The sequence below is a fragment of the Chanodichthys erythropterus genome, chromosome 8 (genome assembly GCF_024489055.1).
Source record: "Chanodichthys erythropterus isolate Z2021 chromosome 8, ASM2448905v1, whole genome shotgun sequence".
NCBI classification, from domain to species: domain Eukaryota; kingdom Metazoa; phylum Chordata; class Actinopteri; order Cypriniformes; family Xenocyprididae; genus Chanodichthys; species Chanodichthys erythropterus.
The window spans coordinates 46,682,968-46,708,951 of record NC_090228.1 but is presented as its reverse complement, the minus strand read 5'-3'; the positions used below and the strand labels follow the sequence as shown (position 1 = coordinate 46,708,951).

The window sequence follows — 25,984 nt, the reverse complement described above, 5'->3', positions numbered from 1 at the left end:
AACTACATTCATTAAAAATTTTATAATATTTATTTGGCATTTGTTTGTTTTAATGTCATTTACATTATATATTTGATAGTTATGCATACATTATTGTAATTAAAATGGTAGAAACCCTGTTTGTGAGCTCAAAATAAAGCCTTTTCCCTCTGTACATGATTGTGGGGACGAGCACTTCTGTGGCACTTGGAATTTTTATAATTAATTAAAAAAAACAAATATTGCCACATTGATGGCTCAAAAAGGTTTAATTTTTCAAATAACATATTGTTTCATATTAAAATATATTTAAAAAATTGTAATCCTAAAGTGTTTTTCAAGTGTAATATTTCTGTAAAGTCTAGGGACAGAAAAGTGGACGTTTCTGTAGAATGACCCTCGTACATCTGTAAAGATGTGGGAAAGTATGCATGAAGAGAAAAAAGGACACATAAGGAGGAGTTATAACACTCTTGTACCTAATATGGGCCAATCACAGGCGTCTGCTGTCAGGAAGAACCAATCACATTTGGGCTGATTCTTGTTATTTGATCCTTCACAGTCAAGGAAATCGAAACCAAAAGTAATTCCTTTTCTGATAAGACGCCATTTAAGATTGTTGTTTACCAAAGCTTACAAGTTCAAATTGGTAAGTCCAATAATGCCATCCTTATTTAATTTAACTTACTTATATATTATATTACTTATTTAACTTACTTTCATAACGTTGTCATAGAAATGTCTTGACATTAGATGTGTGTGTATGACTTTACTTATGAGGTCGAAAATGTCCTCACTATTAAAAAATGACCTCACTAATACAGTGAAAACTGTTGAACACTGACTAGTGAGCCAGACCTCACTTGATAAAAAGACTTGATTTTTCATGTCCAAATCATGTTTCTATTTACGTTGTATTTTACACGGGTTTCTGTGAGGGTTATGTTTCAGGGTTGGGTGAGGACAACGTCTTCTTTTATGGCGCATTCCCATTATACGAGGTCCGCCAAGGACATAGAAAATATAATTTACCTGATATAAAAACTAGAAATCTATCAGACACCCTCACTAATATAGTCAAACAAACGTTCATATGCCTGTGTGTGTGTGTCCGTATGTTTATTTGGTGTATATTTACAAAAGGTATACTTGAGGCATTGGGCACAATTAATGAATAGATCATGTTTATTATATAATGTATTATATACATTTCTGTGAAATTTGAACATTCATATCAAGGTTATTCATTACCGATTTCCCCCAGTGTTGTAGCAACAGGCTTTTTGTGTTCTTCCCAGGAAACATGGGCGTAGATATGATTCGTCATCATGTTTTCTCCCCTGCGTAGTAGTGAAGAGTACAATAGATGAGGTTACTGTTTACAAACAAACACCCAATGATGGCACTTCTGTGTTCTTTTCAAAACACTAAAAATACCTGGACAACATAGGCATCTATGGGCACTTTGTTAAAATTATTTTGAAAATGAACTGTGGTGCATGTATCAGGTTTTAATGACTACACAAGTAAGTTTGAGTTTAGTTTGAGCAAACATTTCTTTCAAAAAGGTTTTTAGTGGTGTTCACTGCCATTATAACTTACGTTACAATCAGCTGTGAGCAAAGTGACATATATCTGATGCAATAAAGTCACTGTTAATTATATAGTATATTTAAATAATTAGCACACTACACATAAGCAATTAATATTAAACTTAATTTACAACTATATTCAAGCTTCAGATTTTAAATTTTGATTTTAAATGGCTAAATTTATTAGGTGCACTGAAAGGAATAATATCAATATACATCATCTGTGCACGAGGTAGGGCCTTAAAAACATCATCCAATCGTTTGTGTGATGTGCGTGCTCCAGTAACTTTCCACAGGCGCCGCATGCAATATTTTTGTCAGGAGTAACAACTGCAGATTATTATTACCTGCGGTGAGTCCGACATAATGAATCCACTAACACGACACAGCGGATGCCGGTGGTAAACAAACACTCGTGTTCCAATACTCGTGCACGAGTTTTGGGAGGCGTTCCATCGAAATGAGCTGTGAAGGAGGGGGGTTGTTCTTACGCATGCGCTAATTTCAAAAACTCACTAAAAGTCTTTGGTTTCTCAGTCGTCGAAAAGACCCTTTATAACACCTTAAGCCGTTGGTTGCAGTTTGCAACCTCACTGCTAGCTGCCGCTAAAACTTGCACACTGATCCTTTAATAACACATTTTACAGATGTATTGTAGCGCTTTTAGTCAAGTCACCTTTATTTATATAGCACTTTATCCAATACAGATTGTTAAAAGTAGCTTTACAGGGATAAACATGAGAATAATGATGCAAGCAGAATTCAGACTCCATTTGTAACACTAGGTGAACTTATAAACAAAGGGAGAGCTGGATCCAACTGGAATAAAGTTTAATAACAAAATAAACGTAAGACCACAGAGACCAGGGAACTTCTGATGGATAACAGAATGAGCAGCACCGAACACAAAAAAAACACAGGGGTTTAAATACACAGGGGCAAACAAGACACATGTTTGAACATGAATGAACACAGATACAATGAGAACAGAGAATTTATTACAACATAAAAGTCCATACAAAACAAAAAATACAGAACCAGGATCATGACACCTCTGATTTAGAAGGCAAAATAATATTACATTAATGTGCATAACTCTTTACTCCTAGAATTATACTCTATTGGGTTTCATATTGGGTTATCTATGAGCAGATTTCACACTTAATTTTGCATTGTCTTGTTACGCGGGAGAGCATGAGACAGAGCCTGAGAGCACAGGAAATGTGTGAGAGTTGGCAACACTGCGTTACAGAATGAAATTGTTTATTAGAATGTATTATTTTTGGTTTTTCTTTTAAGTCATTTATATTGTCAGTGTTTCTAATTTTTTTTTTTTTTTTACTGATAATCACATTTAAATCACAGGAGAATGAGTGGCTATGAGGAGAGAGAGGAGGAGAATGTTGTTCACTACCAGAACCAGAGAGAAGCATCTCCAAAGCCCAGCCATATATCTATGAAGAGTGATGGATCCATGGGAGCACCCCATAACTTCAATGATGGATCCATGGGAGCACCCCATAACTTCAGTGATGGATCCATGGGAGCACCCCATAACTTCAGTGATGGATCCATGGGAGCACCCCATAACTTCAGTGATGGATCCATGGGAGCACCCCATAACTTCAGTGACGAAACAGTGACTGTTAACCCCAGGTGAGACAAAAACCAGTACTGGGGACAAGGGAAAGAATTATAACTTAAACATCAGTGATAAAAGGAGATAATCTTAATTATTGAGGTCAGTTTCTCAGTATCAGACCAAAGGAACATCAGACAGTGTTAACTATCTGCTGTGTGTCTATGAAGGGTGACAGTGTCTTGAGTCTTTTGAATCCTTTCACCTAAATTGTTTGTTTTGTTCTCAGGGAACTATGGTTACAGTTGTTCCCTTTCAAGTGAATTCCATGCTGCATCTAACATTGATGTTATGGGGAATGAATACCCACTTCACTATACTGACAAATCCCTGTCCTAATGTATGGATTAAAACAGATAACAGATAATATGAAAAAAAAAAATTGGGGTACAAGTTAAAGCTGCAGTCCGTAAGTTTTGCCTCTTTGTCGCCATCTCTGTTTGAAACTTGAAATTGCAGTTAGTTGCGGAATTACCATTTTATGGGGGTTGTGCATCGTCATGGCTCCTCAGCGCAGATAAATCTAATGTTTTAAGGAGCAGAGAAGTATGTGTAGGCTGTCAGTCACCACACCAGAGTGGATACTGTACTTCGTAATAACAGATACTATGTCTTGGAAGTACGACCAAAATAATACGTTTCATCTAAAAATGTCATCTGAACAAGTAACATTTGTTCTGACAGACTGAAAAAAAATGTTCTACAATCAATCTAATGGTGATTAAATGTAATTTAATCATTCTCTGGCTCTGAAGGATCTGAGCAATTTATAGATTATCATGACAGAATATGCCAATTAATGACTTTAAGATAGTTAACTCCACATCAGCTACATAAATTCATCAACTAACCGTTCAGAAACTTCCTGTTGCATTCTACATGTTGTCACTTCTTGTTGAGTCTCTCCATTATTGTTTGACTCTGGTTTGAACATAAAAGGCTGAACAGTTTCTGACATTTTCAGTGAGTCTGCATGAGGTAACATTAAAGGTGCCATAGAATGTGTTTTCAAAAGATGTAATATAAGTCTAAGGTGTCCCCTGAATGTGTCTGTGAAGTTTCAGCTCAAAATACCCCATAGAGTTTTTTTTATTCATTTTTTAACTGCCTATTTTGGGGCATCATTAAATATGCACCCCTTTAAATTCTCGTGCTCCCCGCCCCTGAGCTCGCGACTGCCTTAAACAGCATAAACAAAGTTCACACAGCTAATATAACCCTCAAAATGGATCTTTACAAAGTGTTCGTCATGCAACATGTCTAATCGCGTAAGTATGGTATTTATTTAGATGTTTACATTTGATTCTGAATGAGTTTGATGGTGCTCCATGGCTAAAGCTAACATTACACACTGTTGGAGAGATTTATAAAGAATGAAGTTGTGTTTATGCATTATACAGACTGCAAGTGTTTAAAAAATGAAAATAACGACAGTCTTGTCTCCGTGAATACAGTAAGAAACAATGGTAACTTTAACCACATTTAACAGTACATTAGCAACATGCTAACGAAACATTTAGAAAGACACTTTACAAATATCACTAAAAATATCATGGATCATGTCAGTTATTATTGCTCCATCTGCCATTTTTCGCTATTGTTCTTGCTTGCTTACCTAGTCTGATGATTCAGCTGTGCACATCCAGACGTCCTGCCCTTGTCTAATGCCTTGAACATGGGCAGGCATATGCAAATATTGGGGGCGTACATATTAATGATCTGGACTGTTGCGTAACAGTCATGTTATGTTGAGATTCACCTGTTCTTCGGAGGTCTTTTAAACAAATTAGATTTATATAAGAAGGAGGAAACAATGGTGTTTGAGACTCACTGTATGTCATTTCAATGTACTGAACTCTTGTTATTCAACTATGCCGAGGTAAATTCAATTTTTAATTCTAGGGCACTTTTAATCGGAGCTCCTGAAACTCCACCCTCTTCTTGAGAGTAGCAGCTCATTTGCATTTAAAGGGACACAGTCACAAACAGCGTTTTTGCTCACCCTCAAAAAGTGACAAATTAACATGTTATTAAAAAAAATTATCTTTAGGGTATTTTGAGCTAAAACTTCACATACACACTCTGGGGACATCAGAGACTTATTTTACATCTTGTAAAAGTGGCATTAAATGACCCCTTTAATGTTGACAACATCAAAATTGCATGACTGTGTATTAGTGTTATCTAATTAGCATTATCTACCCAATAAATCATTAAAATGTCTTGCCTGTCCAGCAAAAAAAAAAAAAAAAACAATCTCTGAATCCATTTTAAACCCATTCAAAACACACAGTTCATGCCACATTTCAAAAGCCCTGCAGATATTTTTATTCTTGTTTTCACATGGGCATGGTCGCATTCCCTTTTTTTGTTGTTAGCCACTCCGCAGTCCGAAGTCTTTTTGGGAACAACACTGATTGAATGTCAAAGTGTGGTTTGAACGCCCCGCCCCCATCTGAACTGGATGTTTTGATTGGTTTTGCACTCGGGTCAGACCTGTCAGTTATTGACTGAAGTACAGGGCTCCACTGCAGTAAAATGATTTGATCTGAGAGGGCAAGGAAGGGAGTGAAGCATCCATAGTGGGAGACGTTCAAAGTGACCGCAGTCAGCCCCCTCGACAGCTGACAGAGCATGCTACACACTCATGCAGCTTACACAAATATCAAAAACTATCTAAACTGCTTATTTGCCATCTCACTAAATAGTTATTTGGCCTATGGGACAAAATAACAAAAACCAACAAACAATAGGCTTGGCAGAAACACAAGAAGCTAATACTGCTTTGTTCCAGGTATCCTTTTTAACTTCCATGATAAGTCATCATGCATCATGGGCTGATGTTGTGCCAATCAGGATTGGAATAGTTTCACACATTACACTTTACTTTACAACATTACGCTTTCCTCATAGCATTGACGTCAGACTCAGCATGGAGTTCCCTCGAAAGAGAACTGATACTAGACCAGCAGTTATGGGCAGGTTACTCTGAAACCTGTAAAAAAAAAAAAAAAAAAACTCCAATCAGAAGCAGGCAGGCCTTGCCCAGCTTTACACATGCTCTGCCTATGCTTGCGCCTGTAAATAATTTTTTTATTTGTTCTTGTTGTTTTTAGTCTCCCCCAACCCACGCACACACAAGTGTCTAACCACCCGAACACGCACTCGCCCATCAAATTTGTCACATGGAGCACCTCTGTTACTGCAGGAGCAAAGGTCGCTAGAATATAAGAGCTCATTAGTGGATCAGCATTTTTATGAACACACATTTCACAGTTGAAACAAACATGATGAGATGTTTGTGAGATGTAATTTGAAGAATAAAGCTCATTCTTGCTTATCTAGGATAGTTTCTGCATAAAAAAGTTTGTTCTTAATGCAGAAAGTGTTTTACTTCATGGCTGTACTAGATGATCTTGCTCAAATTCATTCTTTTTGTTGTTGTTCTTGCTTTCGTGAATAGAGATGATCAGCCTGGAGACCTGCAAGAGAATTCTCACCCACCGGTAAATAATGAACTAGACAAAGTAAAAGATCTACATAAAATCAGCATGAAGAACAAGTATGAGAGCTTATTTGAGGGAATCAAACTTAAAGAGAATCAAACCCTCCTGAACAGGATCTATACACAGCTCTACATCATAGAGGGAGAGAGAGAAGGAGTGAATGAAGAACACGAGGTTTTACAGATGGAGAAAACACCCACAACAAAGAACTCACATAACACTCAAATCATCTGCAATGACATTTTTAACTCCTTACCTGAGCCAGGATGTGGTGAGAAAGACAAAATAAAAGTTGTTCTTACTAAAGGCATCGCAGGAATTGGAAAAACCGTCTCTGTGCAGAAGTTTGTTTTAGACTGGGCTGAGGGAAAAGCCAATCAAGATATAGATTTCATGTTTGTGCTTCCATTTCGAGATCTCAACTTGATTAAAGATCACCAGTACAGTCTTCACAGACTTCTACTGGACTTTCATCCTGAACTTAAAGATCTGGACTCAAAGATTTATGAGGAGTGTAAAGTTGTGTTCATCTTTGATGGTCTGGATGAAAGCAGAATGACACTGATGTTTAAAGACAGTGAGAATGTTTTTGATGTGACTAAGACTTCATCAGTGAGTGTATTGATGTCAAACCTCATGAAAGGAGAACTGCTTCCTTCTGCTCTCATCTGGATCACCACCAGACCAGCAGCAGCCAATCAGATCCCCTCCAAATACATCAACCGTCTGACAGAAATTCAGGGATTCAATGAGCTTCAGAAGGAGGAGTATTTCAGGAAGAGAATCAGTGACGAGCATCAAGCCAGCAGAATCATCTCACACATCAGAAGAGCAAGAAGCCTCCACATCATGTGCCATATTCCTGTCTTCTGCTGGATCTCAGCCACTGTGCTTCAAAAGCTCCTGAAAGAAGATCAGAGAAAAGAAATCCCTAAAACTCTGACTGAAATGTACATTCACTTCCTCCTGATTCAGATCAACAAGAAGAATGAGAAGTATGAAGAGAGAGATCCAGAGAAACTCCTGCAGTCCAACAGAGAAGTGATTGTAAAACTTGCTGAACTGGCTTTAAAACAGCTGATGAAAGGCAATGTCATGTTCTATGAGGAAGACCTGAGAGAGAGCGGCATAGATGTCACTGACGCCTCAATGTATTCTGGGATTTGCACTGAGATCTTTAAGGAGGAATCTGCGATTCATCAGAGGAAAGTCTACTGCTTCATACATCTGAGCATTCAGGAGTTTCTCGCTGCATTCTATGTCTTTTACTGCCATCTGACAAAGAACATGGAGCCATTGCAGTTGTTTCTGAAAGATAAACATGAGAAGTACAGCTCTATGAAAAACATGTCTGCACTACTATCATCAGCAGTCGATAAAACCCTTCAGACTGAAAATGGACATCTGGATCTTTTTCTGCGGTTCCTGCTGGGTGTCTCACTGGAGTCCAGTCAGAAACTCTTACAGGATCTACTGACACACACAGAGAACAGCTCAGAGAGCATTGGAGAAACCACACAGTACATTAAAGATGAACTTAAAGGAAGTTACGGTCTATCGGCTGACAGATCCATCAATCTGTTCCTCTGTCTGCTGGAAGTGAATGATCAGACTCTGTACAGGGAGATTCAGGAATTTGTGAAATCAAACAAACACTCAGAGAAGAAACTCTCTCCTGCTCACTGCTCAGCAATTGCCTACATGCTTCAGATGTTAGAAGAGGTGCTGGATGAGTTTGACCTCATGAAATACAACACATCTGATGAGGGTAGATGGAGACTGATACCAGCTGTGATGAACTGCAGAAAAGCCCTGTGAGTATTCATTCATAGCATCACAAAATAAACATTTGTATGTAGTTAAGCTTCAAACTAATTTATCTATGGAACCATAACCCAATTTTTATTCATAGAACACAAATGTGGAAATTATTGTATACTTTTTTTTTTTATATGGGTATTGAAAAAGAAAGGATATAAATAGTTGAAGCCTTACTAAAGAGTAGGCAGTAGAAGCACAGTCGTGTGGAAACTGTTTATAATCTCATGGTCAGAATTCAAAGCACACAATTTTATATCCAAAACAAAGTTGTTGTTTTTTTTTTTTTTTTAATATATTTTATTTAGAGTTTTGAAGTTATATTAACAAACACAAAGGTATAAAACAATAACCAACATGAGACAACAAGGACACACATTTTCACAAAATAAAGGGGGAAAAGAAAAAAAGAAAAAAAAATATCTGGATTGCCTCAGTCAGCAAATATATACAAAATAATTATTGAGAAAAAACATAATTGATAATATTCACAGTTGTTTTTGTAGATCAGTTATATCACCAAAGGAGAAGAGAATTAAAACTGATACAAAATGAAAAATAAATAAATAAATAAAAATAAATAAATAAATAGAAGGGGATGATTACAGAGTATATTATTTTTAAACTTCCAAAAGTCTCAAGAGAGGTCCCCATGTGGCTTCAAATCTTTTTTGTGAGCCAAGCTCACCAAAACGTAACTGTTCCATTTGGATAATATAAAGCATCTCATTTAACCATCTTTGAAAACAAGGAGCTTGTGAAGTTTTCCAATTGAGGAGTATTACCTTTTTGGCTGCGATTAAGCCTACCATTAGAGCGTGCTGATGAGTATGAGGGATAGTATCCATAACATTAGAATAGCCGAAAATAGCCAGATTGTGGTCAGGCTGAATGTTAATTCTGTATGCGCTTGAAAACAATTCAAAAATGTTAGATCAGAAATCATACAGAGTAGGGCAAAACCAAAATAAATGTGCCAATGTCCCCTCCGTCATCTTGCACCTATCACACTGAGCAGAAATGGAAGGAAATATTTTATTCAATCTTGTTTTGGAGTAATGAATGCGATGCATAACTTTAAACTGGATTAATTTATATCTCGAATTAACAGAACAGCTCTTTATTCTCGACAGGCCTTCTTCCCAGATCTCATCAGACACGTCGTCGTTCACGTCAGTAGACCAGGCTATTTTAAGGTGTTTGGTGCACATAGGTGTTGTAAAAGCATGAACAAAACGAGATACCAAATGTCTAGTTTCAGGATTAGAAGATAAAAGTTCATAAATAATATGGTTTTCAGGTTTATTTATAAAATGTGGAATATTTTTCTTAACATAATTTCTAATTTGAAAATAACGGAAGAAGTGAGACTGTGGGAGTACAAATGTATTTTTAAGTTGCAAAAAGGATGCAAATTGATCTTCTTTATAGAGATAGCATAAACTCTTTTTTCTCCATCCTGAGAAGGCTCCATCAATCCGAGAAGGCTCAAACGAAGGATTGCATGATATTGGTGTATTGATTGAGACCTTTGGTAGTTTATAACATTTTTTGATCTGATTCAAAATCTTCAAAGAATTTCTCAACACAAAATTACTACTGCCTAATTTGCAGATAGATTTAAACTCTGTAAAAAGTAAAGTTGGGAGAGAAGACTCTGGCACTGACATAGCCTCTGCACGATCCCATAGAGGAGAAGTCTCAGGTAGCATGTTATCCAGAATACCCATTTGCCAGAAAGTGAGAACCCTGGCATTTGCTGCCTAGTAATAATGCTTAAAATTGGGAAGCCCGAGGCCTCCACAATCAGTAGTGTTTTACAGTTCCATACAAATGAAAGAATAACTGAATCAAGTTGCTTAAAAAAGGTTGCAGGCAAATAAATAGGGAGATTTTGAAAAAGATATAGAAACTTAGGAAGAGTAACCATCTTTATCACATTTACACGGCCAATTAGTGATAAGGGGAGCAGTTTCCAGCTTTCAGTGCTTAAAGTTTATTAATCATGTCTAAAAAATTTAATTTAAACAACTGTTTAGGGTTCTTTGGAATTTTCAGACCGAGATATGTAAAGTGATCATCCACTATTTTAAATGGTATGCTGCTCAAAAAGGTATCACTTAAGTTATTCGTTAGGGGCATAAATTCACTTTTACTCCAATTAATTGAGTATCCTGAAAGTTTACTAAAAGTGTCTATGTAATCTAAAATTTTTGGGACAGAAACCACAGGATCTGTCAGACACAGTAAAAGATCATCTGCATATAAACTTATCAGACTTTCAGCATTGCCCAATGAAATACCATGGATATGTGGATGGGTTCTAATTCCTACAGCTAATGGCTCGAGTGCAATGTTAAAAAGTAGAGGTGATAGAGAATCACCTTGTCGTAAACCCCGGTTCAGTTCAAAAGTTTGAGGAGAAGGTTACCTATCTGGCCATTTAGGATAGAATTATACTCATACTTTAATTTTAAGATTTTATTATAATCAGACTTTGAGAGTGACACTCTATATGCTTGTTCGAGCACTGGCAATGTTTCCTCTATTTTCCTAAGCCTACTATTTAAAGCCCGCTTTTCAGATGACTCAAATGATATGATATGGCCTCGGATTACGACTTTAAAAGTATCCCACAAAATTGAATCTGAAACCTCTCCATTGTCATTAGTCGTAAAAAACTCATCCATTTGTCCAGTTAAATATGAAATAAAAGTTGAATCTTTGATTAGCATTGGGTTGAAATGCCACGAGTAATTTCATTTTGGCAAAACACTTTCAATTTGGAACGTAACTGGGCTATGATCAGATATTAATATATTATGATATTTAGTATTACTAATATTGGAAACCAATTTGGATGTAACCAAAAAGTAGTCAATTCTAGTGTATGATTTGTGAACATGAGAGTAAAAGGAATAATCCCTATCTGTCGGATGCTGAAGCCTCCAAATGTCGACCATATTTCTAGATTTGTTTAGATTGTTAAGTGTTTGTATGGAGGTAATTGTAGGTGGTGGTTTTGACGATAGTCTATCCATATAAGGATCTAAGTAACAGTTGAAATCTCCACCTACTATTACATTTGAAGAGTTTGCATCAGGAATTACACTAAAGATTTTGTGAAAAAAAATCAGAGTCATCAAAATTGGGGCCATATATATTAAGCAAAGTTATTGGGAGAGAATTAATATGCCCAGATACCATTATATATCTACCCTGAGGATCAGCAACCATGGATGAAAGTCGAAAAAGAACATTCTTACAAAAAAGAATAGCTACACCTTTAGCTTTGGCATTGAATGGGGCCTGGTAAACCTGCGATATCCAGTTGGTCCTGAGTCTGCATTGATGAGTTACACTAAGGTGGGTTTCCTGGAGAAATATTATATCAGCCTTGAGTGATTTCAAATGTGCAAATACTCTACTTCTTTTAATTACATGGCCAAGCCCTCTTACATTCCAAGAAGCCAATGTGATCGCTTCTCCCTTAATGTTAGTCATCAAACTCTACAATTAAAGATTGGGACATTGAAATGAGGCAGTCCAGAAAAAAAAAGAAAAAAAAATTCACATAAGACAGAAACATGTAAAACTCTTTAGAACTTAGAACTTCAACCCACCCCCTCCCACATCTGGCTTCCCTGAAATGAAGCACTTTGTCCCCTATTCGACCCGAGAACACTACTCGCATGTGAGTAGTAGGAGGATCCATCACGTCACTTCGATCGCGGCAAATCCGCTCGACTCCACTTCCAAGTTACAAACATTTCAGTCTAGAATTATTGACAATAATGCCGTCCATAACGATACAGTTTGTTTTTGAAAACAAAAACTATAATGTGTCAACAGTCAGTATAAAGTATTTTAAGAGTGATACCAGTGTTGCGCATATGTCTCTACTCCTGTCTCAGCCTGGTCTCCACAAATTTCGCAGCCTCTACAGGGTCAGTGAAGGTCTTGAACTGTCCGTTGTGCTGAACATGGAGACGCGCAGGAAAGCGAAGACTGTGTGTCACCTTTAGCTCTCTCAGCTTGCGCATCACGTCACTGAACGGCCTTCGCTGTTCCATAACTTCTGCAGTGTAGTCCGGAAAGATATAAACCTTGTGTCCGTTGTATTCCAGGGTGCGATCACGGCGAAGTCGAAGAATTCATTCCTTTTCCTGAAAGAAATGCACTTGTGCAATAATGATGCGGGGCCTCTCCCCATCTGATGGCTTGAGCGTACGGTGAGCACGGTCAATGACCAACGGTCCTTGAAAATGAGTCTCGCCCAGTAGTTTTGCAATCAACGCTGCAACAAACTCTGTCGGTCTCCCTTTCTCCTCTCCCTCTGGGATACCAATTATTTTTAGATTGTTGCGTCGAGATCGCCCTTCTAAGTCATTGACCTTCTCTCTAAGAGCTTTATTGGTCTTCTGCAAATCAAAGTCGCTTCGAGAGAGCATAAACGGCCCTCGTGAACTAGTGTTTGACCCTCAACAGTCTCCACTCTTTCCGCAAAATCCCGTACCGATGTCTGTAGAGACCTAAAGTCTTCCTCGAACTTGTCAAATTTATGGTTGCAAGAATCCTGTTTGATATCTTTTCCCACATTAACGGTGTATCATCGTCAGTAGAAGCTTGACTCGTCGAAGCTTGGGATTAGCTTCGTCACAACTAGCCAACAGCTGAGGTCCAGAATTTTTCGAGGTTTTTGCTGATTTTAAAGGCATTTTCGCGCATCAAGGTGTTGATCAATTGAGAGATATAACTAAATAGAAGTTCACAACACAGTATATGAAATAAAAAATAAAGACGGCGTCTTGTTTCACTAATTTAAAAACTTGGCGTGGAGGAGCTCGATGAAATACGTCTACTCCATGCACACCTCAACAGCGCCCCCCAAAACAAAGTTTTACTTAGTACAGTGTCTCCCAAAACTGTTTCTGGAGTCAAACCAATGTCATTTGAGTTTAATGGCAGCAGTGATAAAGAGTCTCCAGCTGTGCTTCATCACATACTTTCAGCTCACCTGACTCTAATTCACATGCTTTTGTTAGGGTTTTCACACATCTAGTGTTTTTAGAGATCTTCATGTCATACAGTGTATTAGCTTTGGCAGTGGTTTTTCAATCCTGGCCCTGGACTGCACTGCACATTTTGTATGTCTGTCTTATCTGACACACTCAGTTAAGTTCCCTGACCTGAAGATCTGAATCAGGTGTTTTAAAAAGAGGCCAAACTTAAGTTTGTGCTTCAAAATATCCACGATTTATAATAATGTAAAGTGGAAATATTATTTTGGAGTCTATGCCCCCAAAATGGGACTGACAATTAAGAAGTTACATAAGGAAGACATTCTGTACAATGAGGCTTCTCAATTAGAAGGCTGCACAATATTGAGGCTGTGTCCTTCCTATATCAGTCCTTTTGAGGACTAAAGACTTGTGTAGCATTAAACACTAGAACAGAGCTGGGCAACTCTGGCCCTCAAGATCTAGTGTCATGCTGTGTATAGTTCAGGGATGCTCAATCCTGTTTCTGGAGATCTATATCCCTGCAAAGTTCAGCTCCAACCCTGATCAAACACAACTAAAGCTAAAAATTAAGATCTTCAGGAGCACTTGAAAATTATAGACAAATGCATTTGATCAGGGTTGAATCTGAACTCAGCAGATCGGTAGATCTTCAGAAACAGGATTGGGTACACCTGGGCTATACCAGTGGTTCTCAACCTGCAGACCGTCAGAAATGTAAATGCAGCCCACAATATACCAATCACATTTAAATAATAAATCCCAGTTTTACAATTTATTTTTGTTTTTAAATGAAATGAAAATAGATTAAATGAATATAAGTTTGAACTATAATGTTTTTTTGTCATATAAAATCATTTTGGTGATCATATATTATTTTCAAACATGCACAGACCTACTATATACTGAGTACTCGTTTTCTATGACATACTGTATATCAGGGGGTTGTGTAACATGAGTATATTGAACAAGAAATTTTCACTTTGATATGAATAAGTGACACTGCCAGCCATTTTAACACACTGTGAAACAAAAACAAATTTTTTATAGTATTTGTTGATTTTTGAGTGTGCCGTATCTGCCACCAGAAAAGACCACCTCTTCTGTGTGTGCAACATCTAGGCATAATAATAATATTATCTGATAATACCGTAACATTAAATCTGATTGGTTTTCATTGGAGACGTCATATGTAAATGATATGCGGCCCGTGACACTTGCACTTGGTCCATAGTCTGGCCCACTGAGAAAAAATTTACCCTATACCCTTAAATAGGGCACTATTTGAGGGTAAAGCCATTTGTAGTGGTGTCCAAAAACATAGTGGACATTACCGAGTGCACTCATTCATTCAAAATAACGAGTGTACAACCAATGTACACTCAAAGGCGAGATAATACCCATAATGCACTGTGAGAGTCGTGCCACGTGTAGAATGAATTCCATTGTCTGACTAGAGGATGGCGCCCTCAGCTAAATCATCAATCCACTTCCCAATGTGGTTATAACATAATATCATACAGATATAAATTCATTTTTACTTGATTATTAAATTGTTTAATTAAGGGTCCATGCATGAAATCTGTTCTATTTTCTGTTCATAATTTTATATTTATATTTTCTGTTAAATATTTATATTTATATTTTTTGTTCATAAGTTTATATTTACACTTATGGAGTTATGGAGGGGTGGGACATTTCCTGAACACACGCTAAGCAGTGCCAATCACAACACATTGGGCCAGCTAAACTCAGCCTTGTTTCATGGCCACTCCTCAAGCGCCAGTTGGCCCGCTATTCTGTGGACCAAAAACCTTGGCCAATGGCCCCAAGAAGGCTTGGTCAAGCCCCAGAAGTGACAGTGGAAATGATACTGGCCCTTGCATGCACTAACATGCTTGCTTGTGGCTCAACAATGGAAATTCGGCTAATTAGACTGTGCATTAAGGGTGCATGGCTGTGTTGTAAATGTTTCCTCCCCCTTGGTCACAGCATAAAAAATACTTTTAAATTAAATTGTGGAAAAATACTTTATATTATATAATAATACTTTATATTATTGTTTTTCTATTAATGCAATATAGTAAATGACAGTTGTCTGTGGTATCCCAGTGGTAATGTGATAAATTTACAACAGAAAATGTAATACCTTTATATCCAAAGTCATTTTTTCTTGCATTATGAAATTAAATTGGGTGAGGACAGTGCCGATTCATTTTCCACTAATTCTTTTTGTGATTTGAAATATGCGAAGGATTCTGAGTTAGTGGAGGAAGTGAAGGATACCACTTGATGTGGATGCAGCCTTAGAATTGAGAAGCAACCAAAATATGCAGTGCTGTGGGCCCCCAGGACTGTTGAAAGACATGGTCATGTGCAGAATATAGAAAACATTTTTAACATCCATCTCCCCTTTGCACTGTTATCTTCTTTAATAGACTTGTTGGATGTGGTCTCTCTGATCAGTGCTGTGAAAGTTTGTCTTCAGCTCTACAATCATCAAGTACCTATTTGAGAGAGCTGGACCTGAGTAACAATGACATCCAGGATTCAGGAGTGAGGCTGCTCTCCATTGGACTGATGAGTTCACACTGTCAACTGAACAAACTGAGGTTTAACCTTCACATTCACGATTAGACATGCACAATCTATGAGCAATCAATGTATTACTGGCTGATAACTGGGAATATTCAATTATTATTGTGTCAGTAATGGAGAGTTATTTTGTTATATTTTAACTGTTCTGGTGTATTTGCATTCTCACTACTTAATAAGATAGATTATCTTATTTGTCAGGTGGTTTCAAAATATATATAGTATAATGTGAGACCTGTCATGTAGCAAATCTATTCAGTGTGGAAAACACTATCCTTTATAAATCAAATATAAATTGTTATTGCTTGGTTGCTATAGATACAAGGGTTCCAATACAATAGTATTGGTGGCTTATTGATAGTACAAGGTTTACTTAACATGGAAAGTATGTAAATGGTAAATGACAGTCAGATGTCAATTAATTTCGAAATTTTAATTACTGAATCCTTTGTTTTGTTCAGACTGGCAGGTTGTCGATTGACTACTCAGTGCTGTGAAAGTTTGTCTTCAGCTCTAGAATCGTCTAACTCACCTCTGAGAGAGTTGGACCTGAGTAACAATGACCTGCAGGATTCTGGAGTGAATCTGCTCTCTACTGGACTGAAGAGTTCAAACTGTCAACTAAACATACTGAGGTGTGACTTTCACATATTCACTATATACTCGTCTGTGTATGAACAGATGTTTTGTAGTAATCAAATTTTATTTTAAATCAGCATCATCTGATAGCTGTGAAGATTTTTAATAGTGTTTTTGTAACAAATACAAATTTGTGAGATGAGTAAAGAACCCTAGTGACTGAGCAGGTAGCTGAAAAAGAAGGCAGTGAACCAAACTGGGTATGGGACTTGCAGCACGGTAGATAGGAAGAGACAGACTTGAGGTAGGATTGCTGACAGAGAGTCGGAGATCCCTGGGACCGGAGGGATGCTGTCACTGGAACCAAATGAGCTGGAGAAAGGGAGCAGTCACACAGAGCAAAATACAAAAAATAACACAAACAATAGGTAAATGTAAGTTAAGAGCAGACAAAGTGAAATCAAGGCAAGTGGAACAGCCTAGGGCAGCGTTTCTCAAAGTGTGGGGCACGCCCCACTGGTGGGGAATAGAGACATGACAAGTGAATCGTGACAAACGGGAGGAAATTTGGTCACTTTTGTGCCCATTTCTATTACCTTTGAGCGGTACGGTCCCACATAGCCTATGGGATTTTTATTTCTGTGCCCCTGAGAGTACGGTCCCACATACAGGATTTAGAATGTCCAGAGTTCAGAGACGTCACTTAACTGCAAGATTCAAACTATGTTTTCACATTTTGCTGGCGCTGAGCCAGAGACTGACGTGCACTCCACTTCTCATATATCACAACTATGCAGTGTTTTCAATAACATAATGTTTATTTTAGGTTTCAGACATAAGTGCTAGTAAAATCCATAAACATAAATATAGACATAAAATCCATAAGTACTAGAAAAACAATACATATAGATCTTGTAAAATACACACTGATGTCTATGGAAGCAGCATTAACAATCAATTCAAATATAATTTGCCGAGGGGTTTTATTCATATCCGATACATATAGTGTAACTATAAAGTTTACTCTATTTTTCTCCCAGATCACCGGCTACTTACTTACATGCATTTCAGGAGAAATTGATGAATTCACATGCTGTAAATCCGACTGACAGGACTTTGAACACTGCACAAACTAAGATGGCGGTACCCATCTCGCGTTATAAATCAAGATCATTTATAAAGGTTTTTAAACAACAAAACACACTCACTTACACATATTTGAGAATCGGAATATCAGATAGTTTATGACATGGTAAGCAAGCTTGTGAATATTTTGAATAAAAACGAGAAACGAAATAAAAGCCATATATCTGTCATACAGTGTTGGGGCCATTCACACAGAACATGTCTTTGCATCTAAAAACATGAGAAGCAGTGCTCAGGAATGATTTAAAAAAAAGTGCAGGGTAGAACGTGAGGGTCTTGAGACGTGCTTTTAAGACGTGATGCAATAATGACAATAATGGAAATAATAGAACGAGGCAAATAGCAGAATTGATAGATACCAGTTTTGACATGGAAAAAAAGGAAAATAAGATAATAATGAGCAGTGCCTCTGCCATGTTACAGTCAAATAAAACATTTGTCTTGCCAACTTGCTACTGTAAACAGAAGCTCACAACGCTTGCCCTGCCTCCGAGTTCTTCTGATTGGTCCACTGTTTTGGAACTGACATTGATGAGCGGCGCTACTTGTAAAAGTTGAAATTCTTTTAACTTGACATGGCGTCTTAAAAATGCGGCGCTCTTGTGCGAGGCGCTGCAAAAGAAGCGAGACTCAAGCGTAAAGGTCATGCACGTCTATCATGCGCGTGTTCACATAGAAAAACAATGGTAAAGTAACACATTGGAATAGAAAAACGCATTCTGTGTGAACGGCCCCTTATTGTGGCTGCGGTGTGTGACGTGAAAAGTAGCCTATGACGCGTCACCATGGAAACAGTAAGGGGAAACGTTCTAAAAAGTTTGCATTAAAAAAACTCTGAATATCTTAATTTAAACTCATGCATGAAAGGGTTCATTACTAATTGTAAATAATAATTGAATTATTATTTTTATTTACTTTTGAACAAAGTCTTTTCATACAAAATGATAATATAATTGCACTTTTATTTTTTTTATTTGAACATTTCTAATGGTGCTATTTGAGGTTGTTTTTAAAATGTGATGTTCATAAAATAAATTTTAATAAATTTTAACAGATAAACTAAAAGCCTACTTTATTACCATTTTGTTGGGGCGATTGGGGACATGTGGGGCTCGTGGGGAATGGCAGAAAAAGTTTGAGAAACACTGGCCTAGGGTGACAAAAAAAAAAAACTAGGTATACTGGGCAAAGCACTAGACCAACTGAGAAAGCACATGGCAAACCAAGGCCATGTGCTTGCAGACATGACAAACAAAACAAACCTGGGAGATGGAATTAGGATTGTACAAACATTACATTTCAATTTTTTGTGAACAACCTTAGTTGTTAAAAATGTAAAATTCTCATTCATTCAGATTAAAAGACCAGAATATATTGTTGTGTATACATCTTTTAAAATTTTTTCCCTAAATGTTAATCTTCTGTAGCATGTTCTTTTCTAGCTAGTAATGGGTTTATTATCTTAAAATCACACTGTTAAGGTCCTTTTTAGGTCAGGATTATTAGGTTATAATAGCATGAGCTTGACCAATTTGTTTTTATGATTGACATACATTTTCTCCCTCTGACAAGACAAATTTATTTTTAATTTTTTCAACAAACCTGCTCAGTTGAAAATCCACAACACTAAAGAACATGGGTGGGCAACTCTGGCCCTCGGGATCTACTTTTCTGTAGTGCTTGGCTCCAACAATAATCAAACACAACTAAACAAGCTAATCAAGGTCTTCAGGATTACCAGAATGCTAGGAGCATGTAAGTTTTATCAGGGTTAGAGTTAAACTCTACAGAAAAGTGGATTTTGAGGGCCAGAGTTGCCCACCCCTGCTGTAGAATATACAGTGTTTTTAATTGAGTTCACAGATCTGTGTGAATAGGAATCATTTTGAAAACATTTTTGTCATCTGTGTGCGAATAACGCAAACCTTTTTTTTTTTTTTTTCATTTTTATTACATTGTTCATGTAAACATATCTATTATCTCATCTTTCTGACATTGGTGTTGATTAGTTCCTCCTTTGTTTTTGTCTAGACTGGCCATCTGTAATCTCACTGCTCAGTGCTGTGAAAGTTTGTCTTCAGTTCTACAATTATTAAACTCTCATCTGAGAGAGCTGGACCTGAGTAACAATGCCTTGATGGATTCAGGAGTGAAGCTGCTCTCTTTTGGACTGAAGATTTTGCATTGTCATCTGAACACACTTGGGTAATTAAGGACGCAGATAAATATTTAATCTGATCAAATTAAATATGTAACTTGCTCTTGATTTCTTGAGAGCTTGTAACATCACATCAGTAGATAGTTGCTTTATTTTCTGTAGTCTTTCACTGAAAACTTTTGGTCTTGGTTTTTAATAAATTATTATTAAATTATAAATTATAAAATTATTTTTACTCTGGGATGACACAGTACATGAATGAGGTGCAAAAATTTCACCATAACGTCTCTAAACACAAAATGAGGACTTGAACAGCTGGAGGGTATTGTGTGTGATGAAGACATAACAGTGAATTTGAATAGTAATGCCAATCAGAAGATAATTAGAGATTAGCCCTCAGAGATCCATCATAGCAGAATTGCTACTTTTGTATTAAGGTTATTAAATAATGCCTTATTATCAAAAGAAAAAGAAAAAAAAAGGTGGGAATACTGAACACATTAACTTCCATAGCTTGTTAAAGTAATATTAAAAGGTGCCAAATAGCTGATGAATGAGGAATACATTAACCCTTTAGAACCTTCAGCTAAAATATTTTGGGATTTTTTTCAGAAAACAATTGGCTTTCAAGAAATTACAGTTCTTGACAATTTATATGTATAGCAAGGTTGTAAATAGAATTTAAATAGACAAAAAAAAAAAAAAACAGGAATACATTTTCTGATTTTTATTTAAACTTGAAACTCCAACTATATTACATATCTTCCAGTATTTTTGTGACACTGGGTTGCACAGTTTTCATTTAGGTGACCTTTTTTTATACACGCACACATAAACACATGCACATATACATATACTCATACATTTACACGCACGGATACATTATAAAAATGCATAGAACATATGCGAAAGAGTCTCACTCATCCTCCTCCCAAGTCTCATCAAATATCATCCTAATTGCCCCTTGTGCTGTGCATTCATTCTTCGTCATGTTTTTGTTTGTTTCTTTTATTAATTATGCGATCCAAATCTCCCAAAACTGCACTCCGTATCTCTCCATTAAAATCCTCCTTTCACCTGCTCTCCCTGAAAGCAGCTGCCATTTGCTGACGGAAAGCACAAAATCATGTTCCTGCTTCCAGTCAGTGATCTCACCATCATATTCATACAGAATGTCCAATCTAGGCCAATATCTGGTCACGATGATTCTCAAATCTGTGAGTTAAAAGAAAATATAATCTGTGAGCATGTTGAAAACAGAATCATATCAACTATTGTATTAACATTAATATAATCTCCACTCTTAAATAAAAACATGATTTTTGTGATCTCATGCATGTACATATCATTGCACATCACGTGAAGAAAATGTTGTATAGGCCTTTTATATTTTAAAGTATAAACAGTACCAGTCAAAAGATTGGACACATTACTATTTTTAATGTTTTTGGAAGAAGTCTTATGCTTATCAACCCTGCATTTATTTGATTGAAAATACAGAAAACACTATTGTGAGATATTATTACAATTTAAAATAATGGTTTTCAATTTTAATATACTTCAAATATAATTTATTTCTGTGATGCAAAGGTGAATTTTCATCATTCATTGTTAACAAAAGCTTAATTGATGTGAAACTAGGCTATTTTACAGTAAACACCTCATAATCTGTCAAAAACAGTCCAAAGAAATCTTGCCTAACCTTTCATATTATTCAGAAACAATTGACATCTCTCTTTTCAAACAGATTATATAAACAGAATATTTACCTTACATTATTTAAAACCTGGCATTGTAACATTTCTTTAGTCATGTCTCATGTTTGTGTGATAAGTATTCACTAAGTTACAGTTCATTTTTTAACAAATATCAGAATGAACTTTTATTGAGATAGAGGCGGTAGATCATGCATCTTTAATTTGCAAAAAGCACATTTTGTTCTTACTGTGAGTACACTCAAATAAAAGTAGACATTCTGTAGTTTCAATTGATGTATTACATTTATCTGCTTGACAAAAATGAAAGTGTATTTAAGTAGATTTTTCTGCTATGTGAGGAAAATCCAGCAACCCCAGAGTGTTGCAGAGTGCAGTAGAGGCTGTAATTATGCAGAACAATTAGGCTTATTAACAAAACATGCAAACACACAAATAGTTTGGGCATGTTGCAGTGATAACAGCAATCTGACTGCAGCCCATATTTGAAACAGATTGAATGAGTGATGCACATTCAGAGGACAGTCTTAAAACTGAAACCAGAGAAATAGTGGAGTAATTATATCAAACACTATTTCCTTGCCCTTATATTCAAATTGAGTTTGGAAACAGTTGAACTGTTTTTATTCAGTTTGATTTCAGTAAAACATAGTGATAAGTGATTAACAAACTAATGTCATGTAAGTCCTTATTGCTGTGTGTGTTTGTAGATTGTCTGGCTGTATGGTGACAGAAGACGGCTGTGGTTATCTGTCTTCAGCTCTGAGTTCAAACCCCTCACACCTGAGAGAGCTGGATCTGAGCTACAATTACCCAGGGGATTCAGGAGTCAAGCTGCTCACTGATAAACTCAACCATCCAAAATACAGACTAGAAAAACTCAAGTATGTGTGTGTGTGTGTGTGTGTGTGTGTGTGTGTGTGTGTGTTTACTGATAGCATCATACATGCAAAACGTGACACTTTGTGTTTTACAGTGTGGATCATGGAGGAGAATTCAGGATTACAGCAGGACTACCCAAATGTATGTCTACAATTACACACATTTGCACCTTTAGTGACTGTTGTTGATGTGTTATAATCTTTCTCTCTTTTTGTGTTCAGATGCCTGTAATCTCACACTGGATCCAAACACAGTAAACAATGAACTTGTTCTTTTTGATGAGAACAAAAAGGTGATATGTTTGGAAGAGTATCAGTCATATCCTGACCATCCAGAGAGATTTGATGAGTGTCCTCAGGTTCTGTGTAGAGAGGGTCTGTCTGGACGCTGTTACTGGGAGGCTGAATGGAGAGGAGAGGTTGATGTATCAGTGACATATAAAGGAATCAACAGGAAAGGCTGGAGTGACTGTCAGTTTGGACTCAATGAGTACTCCTGGAGTCTGAACTGCTCTGATAACAGATTCACTGTCTGGCACGATAAAAAGTCAACTGACATACGTGTACCATCAGGCTGCATTAAAAGAGTTGGAGTGTATGTGGATATGTCAGCCGGTACTCTGTCCTTCTACAGCGTCTCCGACACACACACACTCACACACTTACACACATTCACCTCCCCATTTACTGAGTCTCTCTATGCTGGATTTTGGGTTTATCGTCGCAACTCCTCAGTGTCTCTGTTTGAGTTTGAAAAGCTTGTAAGCAAAAGCAGAGATGTCGCACATAAATAAATTAAATACTTTATACTTAATACTTTATACTAAATACTTTATATTTTTAACACACAAAAACTCACACAAGTTGGGTTTCTGTGTTTTATGGGGACTTTTCTATAGACATGATTTTTTATATTGTACAAACTATATATTTTATCCCCTAACCCTAAACACAACCCTCTCAGATGTCTTTTATGTATTAAAACAAAACTTAACTTAGTATGATTTATAAGATGTTTTTCTCATGGGGACTAAGGTGTCATAACAAAATCAAACATTTCTAACCTTTTGGGGACATTTTATCCCCACAACGTATGGGGAATAACTGAAACACGCACATATAAACTGAATAAATATATAATAATTCCACATACACACTAGCTATAATTGTACATGTATCTAGAATTTGTAACATTTCAATGTAACATTCTGATGCAGTGCTCTTAATTGTATGTGTAAATATGAGAATGTTAAAGTACTGGAGTATTCTGAGCAGAACCAAAAATTATGAATATATCGTACCACTCCTCAGGTCCTTGCACTGGCTTCCAGTTACACTTAGAATTGATTTTAAGCACTCTTACTTAAGGTTATGATGGAATTTTTTAATTAATCATAACTAACATTTATTTTTCCTGGCAACATTTATATGCTTTTGAAACCTAAATGTCTTCAGACCTTGCATGGGACTAAGTCAGTGTGTGTCTGAATCATGTCTAAAAATAAGAAAAGTGACACTTAGGGACAGCTATCTAAATATAATAGCCCCATGATATTGAGTAATCAACGAACTAATAAACACATGATTTGGGCAGATCTTGCTTTACCTAGTAACATGAGGGTTTGACATAATGAAGAACCAGTCATATTGTAGAATGCTTTACCATGTTCCGATCCTATATAAACTGTTGTGTTCTTGCTGGTGGGATTCTCTTTGATTGATACGATGTCCTACGGCCGTGAATAAAGCTTATTCTAAGGCATTGTCTGGAGTCTATTGGGTTATTGCTGCGCAGCAATTTAGGGAGCACTAGGTTTAAAAGGGTCAAGACGTTGACTGATATATTATTGGGTGTCGATTAGGAGACGCCCCGGAGGATCAGGTATATTATTGGGTGTCGATTAGTAGACGCCCCAGGTAATGGGATTATTGAGTGTCGCCAGTAGGTAAACAGGTAAACTTAACCCTCTGGAGTCTGAGGCTGATTTTGGGCCCTGGAGAAGTTTTGACATGCCCTGACATTTGTGCTTTTATCAGTTGGTTATAAACATATTAATGACAAAAGTGTCATTACACTGTATTCAGCACAAACTAGGCTACAATAATATGTGAGGAACATGTATGTACATGTTTGTGTTTTTAAAGGAATAATGTTTATGCGTGGTTATTGAAAAAACAAAAAAAAAAAGTAACTGAAACAATACCTCAAAATGCATACTAAATGTTTTTTCACAAGACTTTTGAGAATTGTATATTTTAGTGTAGAGTTTTTGCTTCAAAATGATGTGGAAATGATCCTCCCTACTCTGACACATAAAACATTGTATTGATTTTAAATTTCTAAGACACTTTTTGTTTAGGTAGGCCATATGCGAAGAGGTGTGACTCTTCATGAATAATGAAGTGATTTACACCTGGGGAGATTAAGACCCTGCCCCTAATGAGCCGCATAATGAGCCATTCAGTCAGGAATGTGACTGAGTCAACTAAGAAAATGCAAAGACAAGACATATCATTGTTTTTTTTCTTTTTTATTTAAAATAAAGTTAACAATATAATCCACATATAAACTAGGGTCAAAGGCACATTTTTTGTGTACAGGCAAATAAAGGTAAGGTTTATAAAAAAAAGCCCACTTTTACACCCTATACATAACCTGCTTGATCACATATAGATAATCTTTGCAGCCCAATGGTCAGTGAGAGGTGGTGAACAGAGAATCTGAACAGTCACACATCTGTGTGCCATTTTTGAAAACAGTTCAACTGAAGACACAAGTAAATGTCACATGCCTGGCATTTCCAAGGTGTGTCTTGCCTTTTACCAAGCTGTACTTTGCAAAGCATGCAGTTCCGACGACCAGCGGTGGCATTATTCCTTGCATCTGATGTCAGCTCTGCTCCTGGAACCGGTACATGGTCACTTTTGGTCTGTTTTGGAGCTGCTTTCTGTGACGACACACCACAGAGCTCTGCAAATATATTATCATCAAATATGAATCTTATGAATATTATCATCAAATATTATCATCAAATATGATGATTTGCTACTTATGAAACATTTCTGAACAATTGTAAACAATAAATGTTTCTTGAGCTGCAAATCATCATATTAGAATGATTTCTGAAGGATCATGCGACACTGAAGACTGGAGTAATGATGCTGGACATCACAAGAATAAATGACTTTGTGAAATATATTCAAATAGAAAACAGTTATTTTAAATTGTAATAATATTTCACAATATTACTGTTTTTACTGTATTTTTAATTGAATAAATGCAGCCTTGGTGAGCAGACGAAACTTATTTTAAAAACATGAAAAATCTTACAGATTTCAATATAGGCCTACCATA

The 25,984-nt window shown here is 36.6% G+C and overlaps 1 protein-coding gene across 1 annotated transcript; it reads left to right on the top strand.

Moving 5' to 3' along the window:
- Nucleotides 1-566: 566 nt before the first annotated feature.
- Nucleotides 567-24,383, top strand: LOC137025080 (NACHT, LRR and PYD domains-containing protein 3-like). Its single transcript, XM_067393109.1, has 9 exons — nucleotides 567-628; nucleotides 2,937-3,227; nucleotides 6,674-8,530; nucleotides 15,994-16,167; nucleotides 16,612-16,785; nucleotides 19,907-20,080; nucleotides 22,459-22,632; nucleotides 22,725-22,771; nucleotides 22,852-24,383. Exons 2-9 carry the CDS (start codon nucleotides 2,941-2,943, stop codon nucleotides 23,421-23,423), a joined length of 3,459 nt encoding a protein of 1,152 aa, XP_067249210.1. The 5' UTR covers nucleotides 567-628; nucleotides 2,937-2,940; the 3' UTR covers nucleotides 23,424-24,383.
- The last annotated feature ends 1,601 nt before the right edge of the window (nucleotides 24,384-25,984 follow it).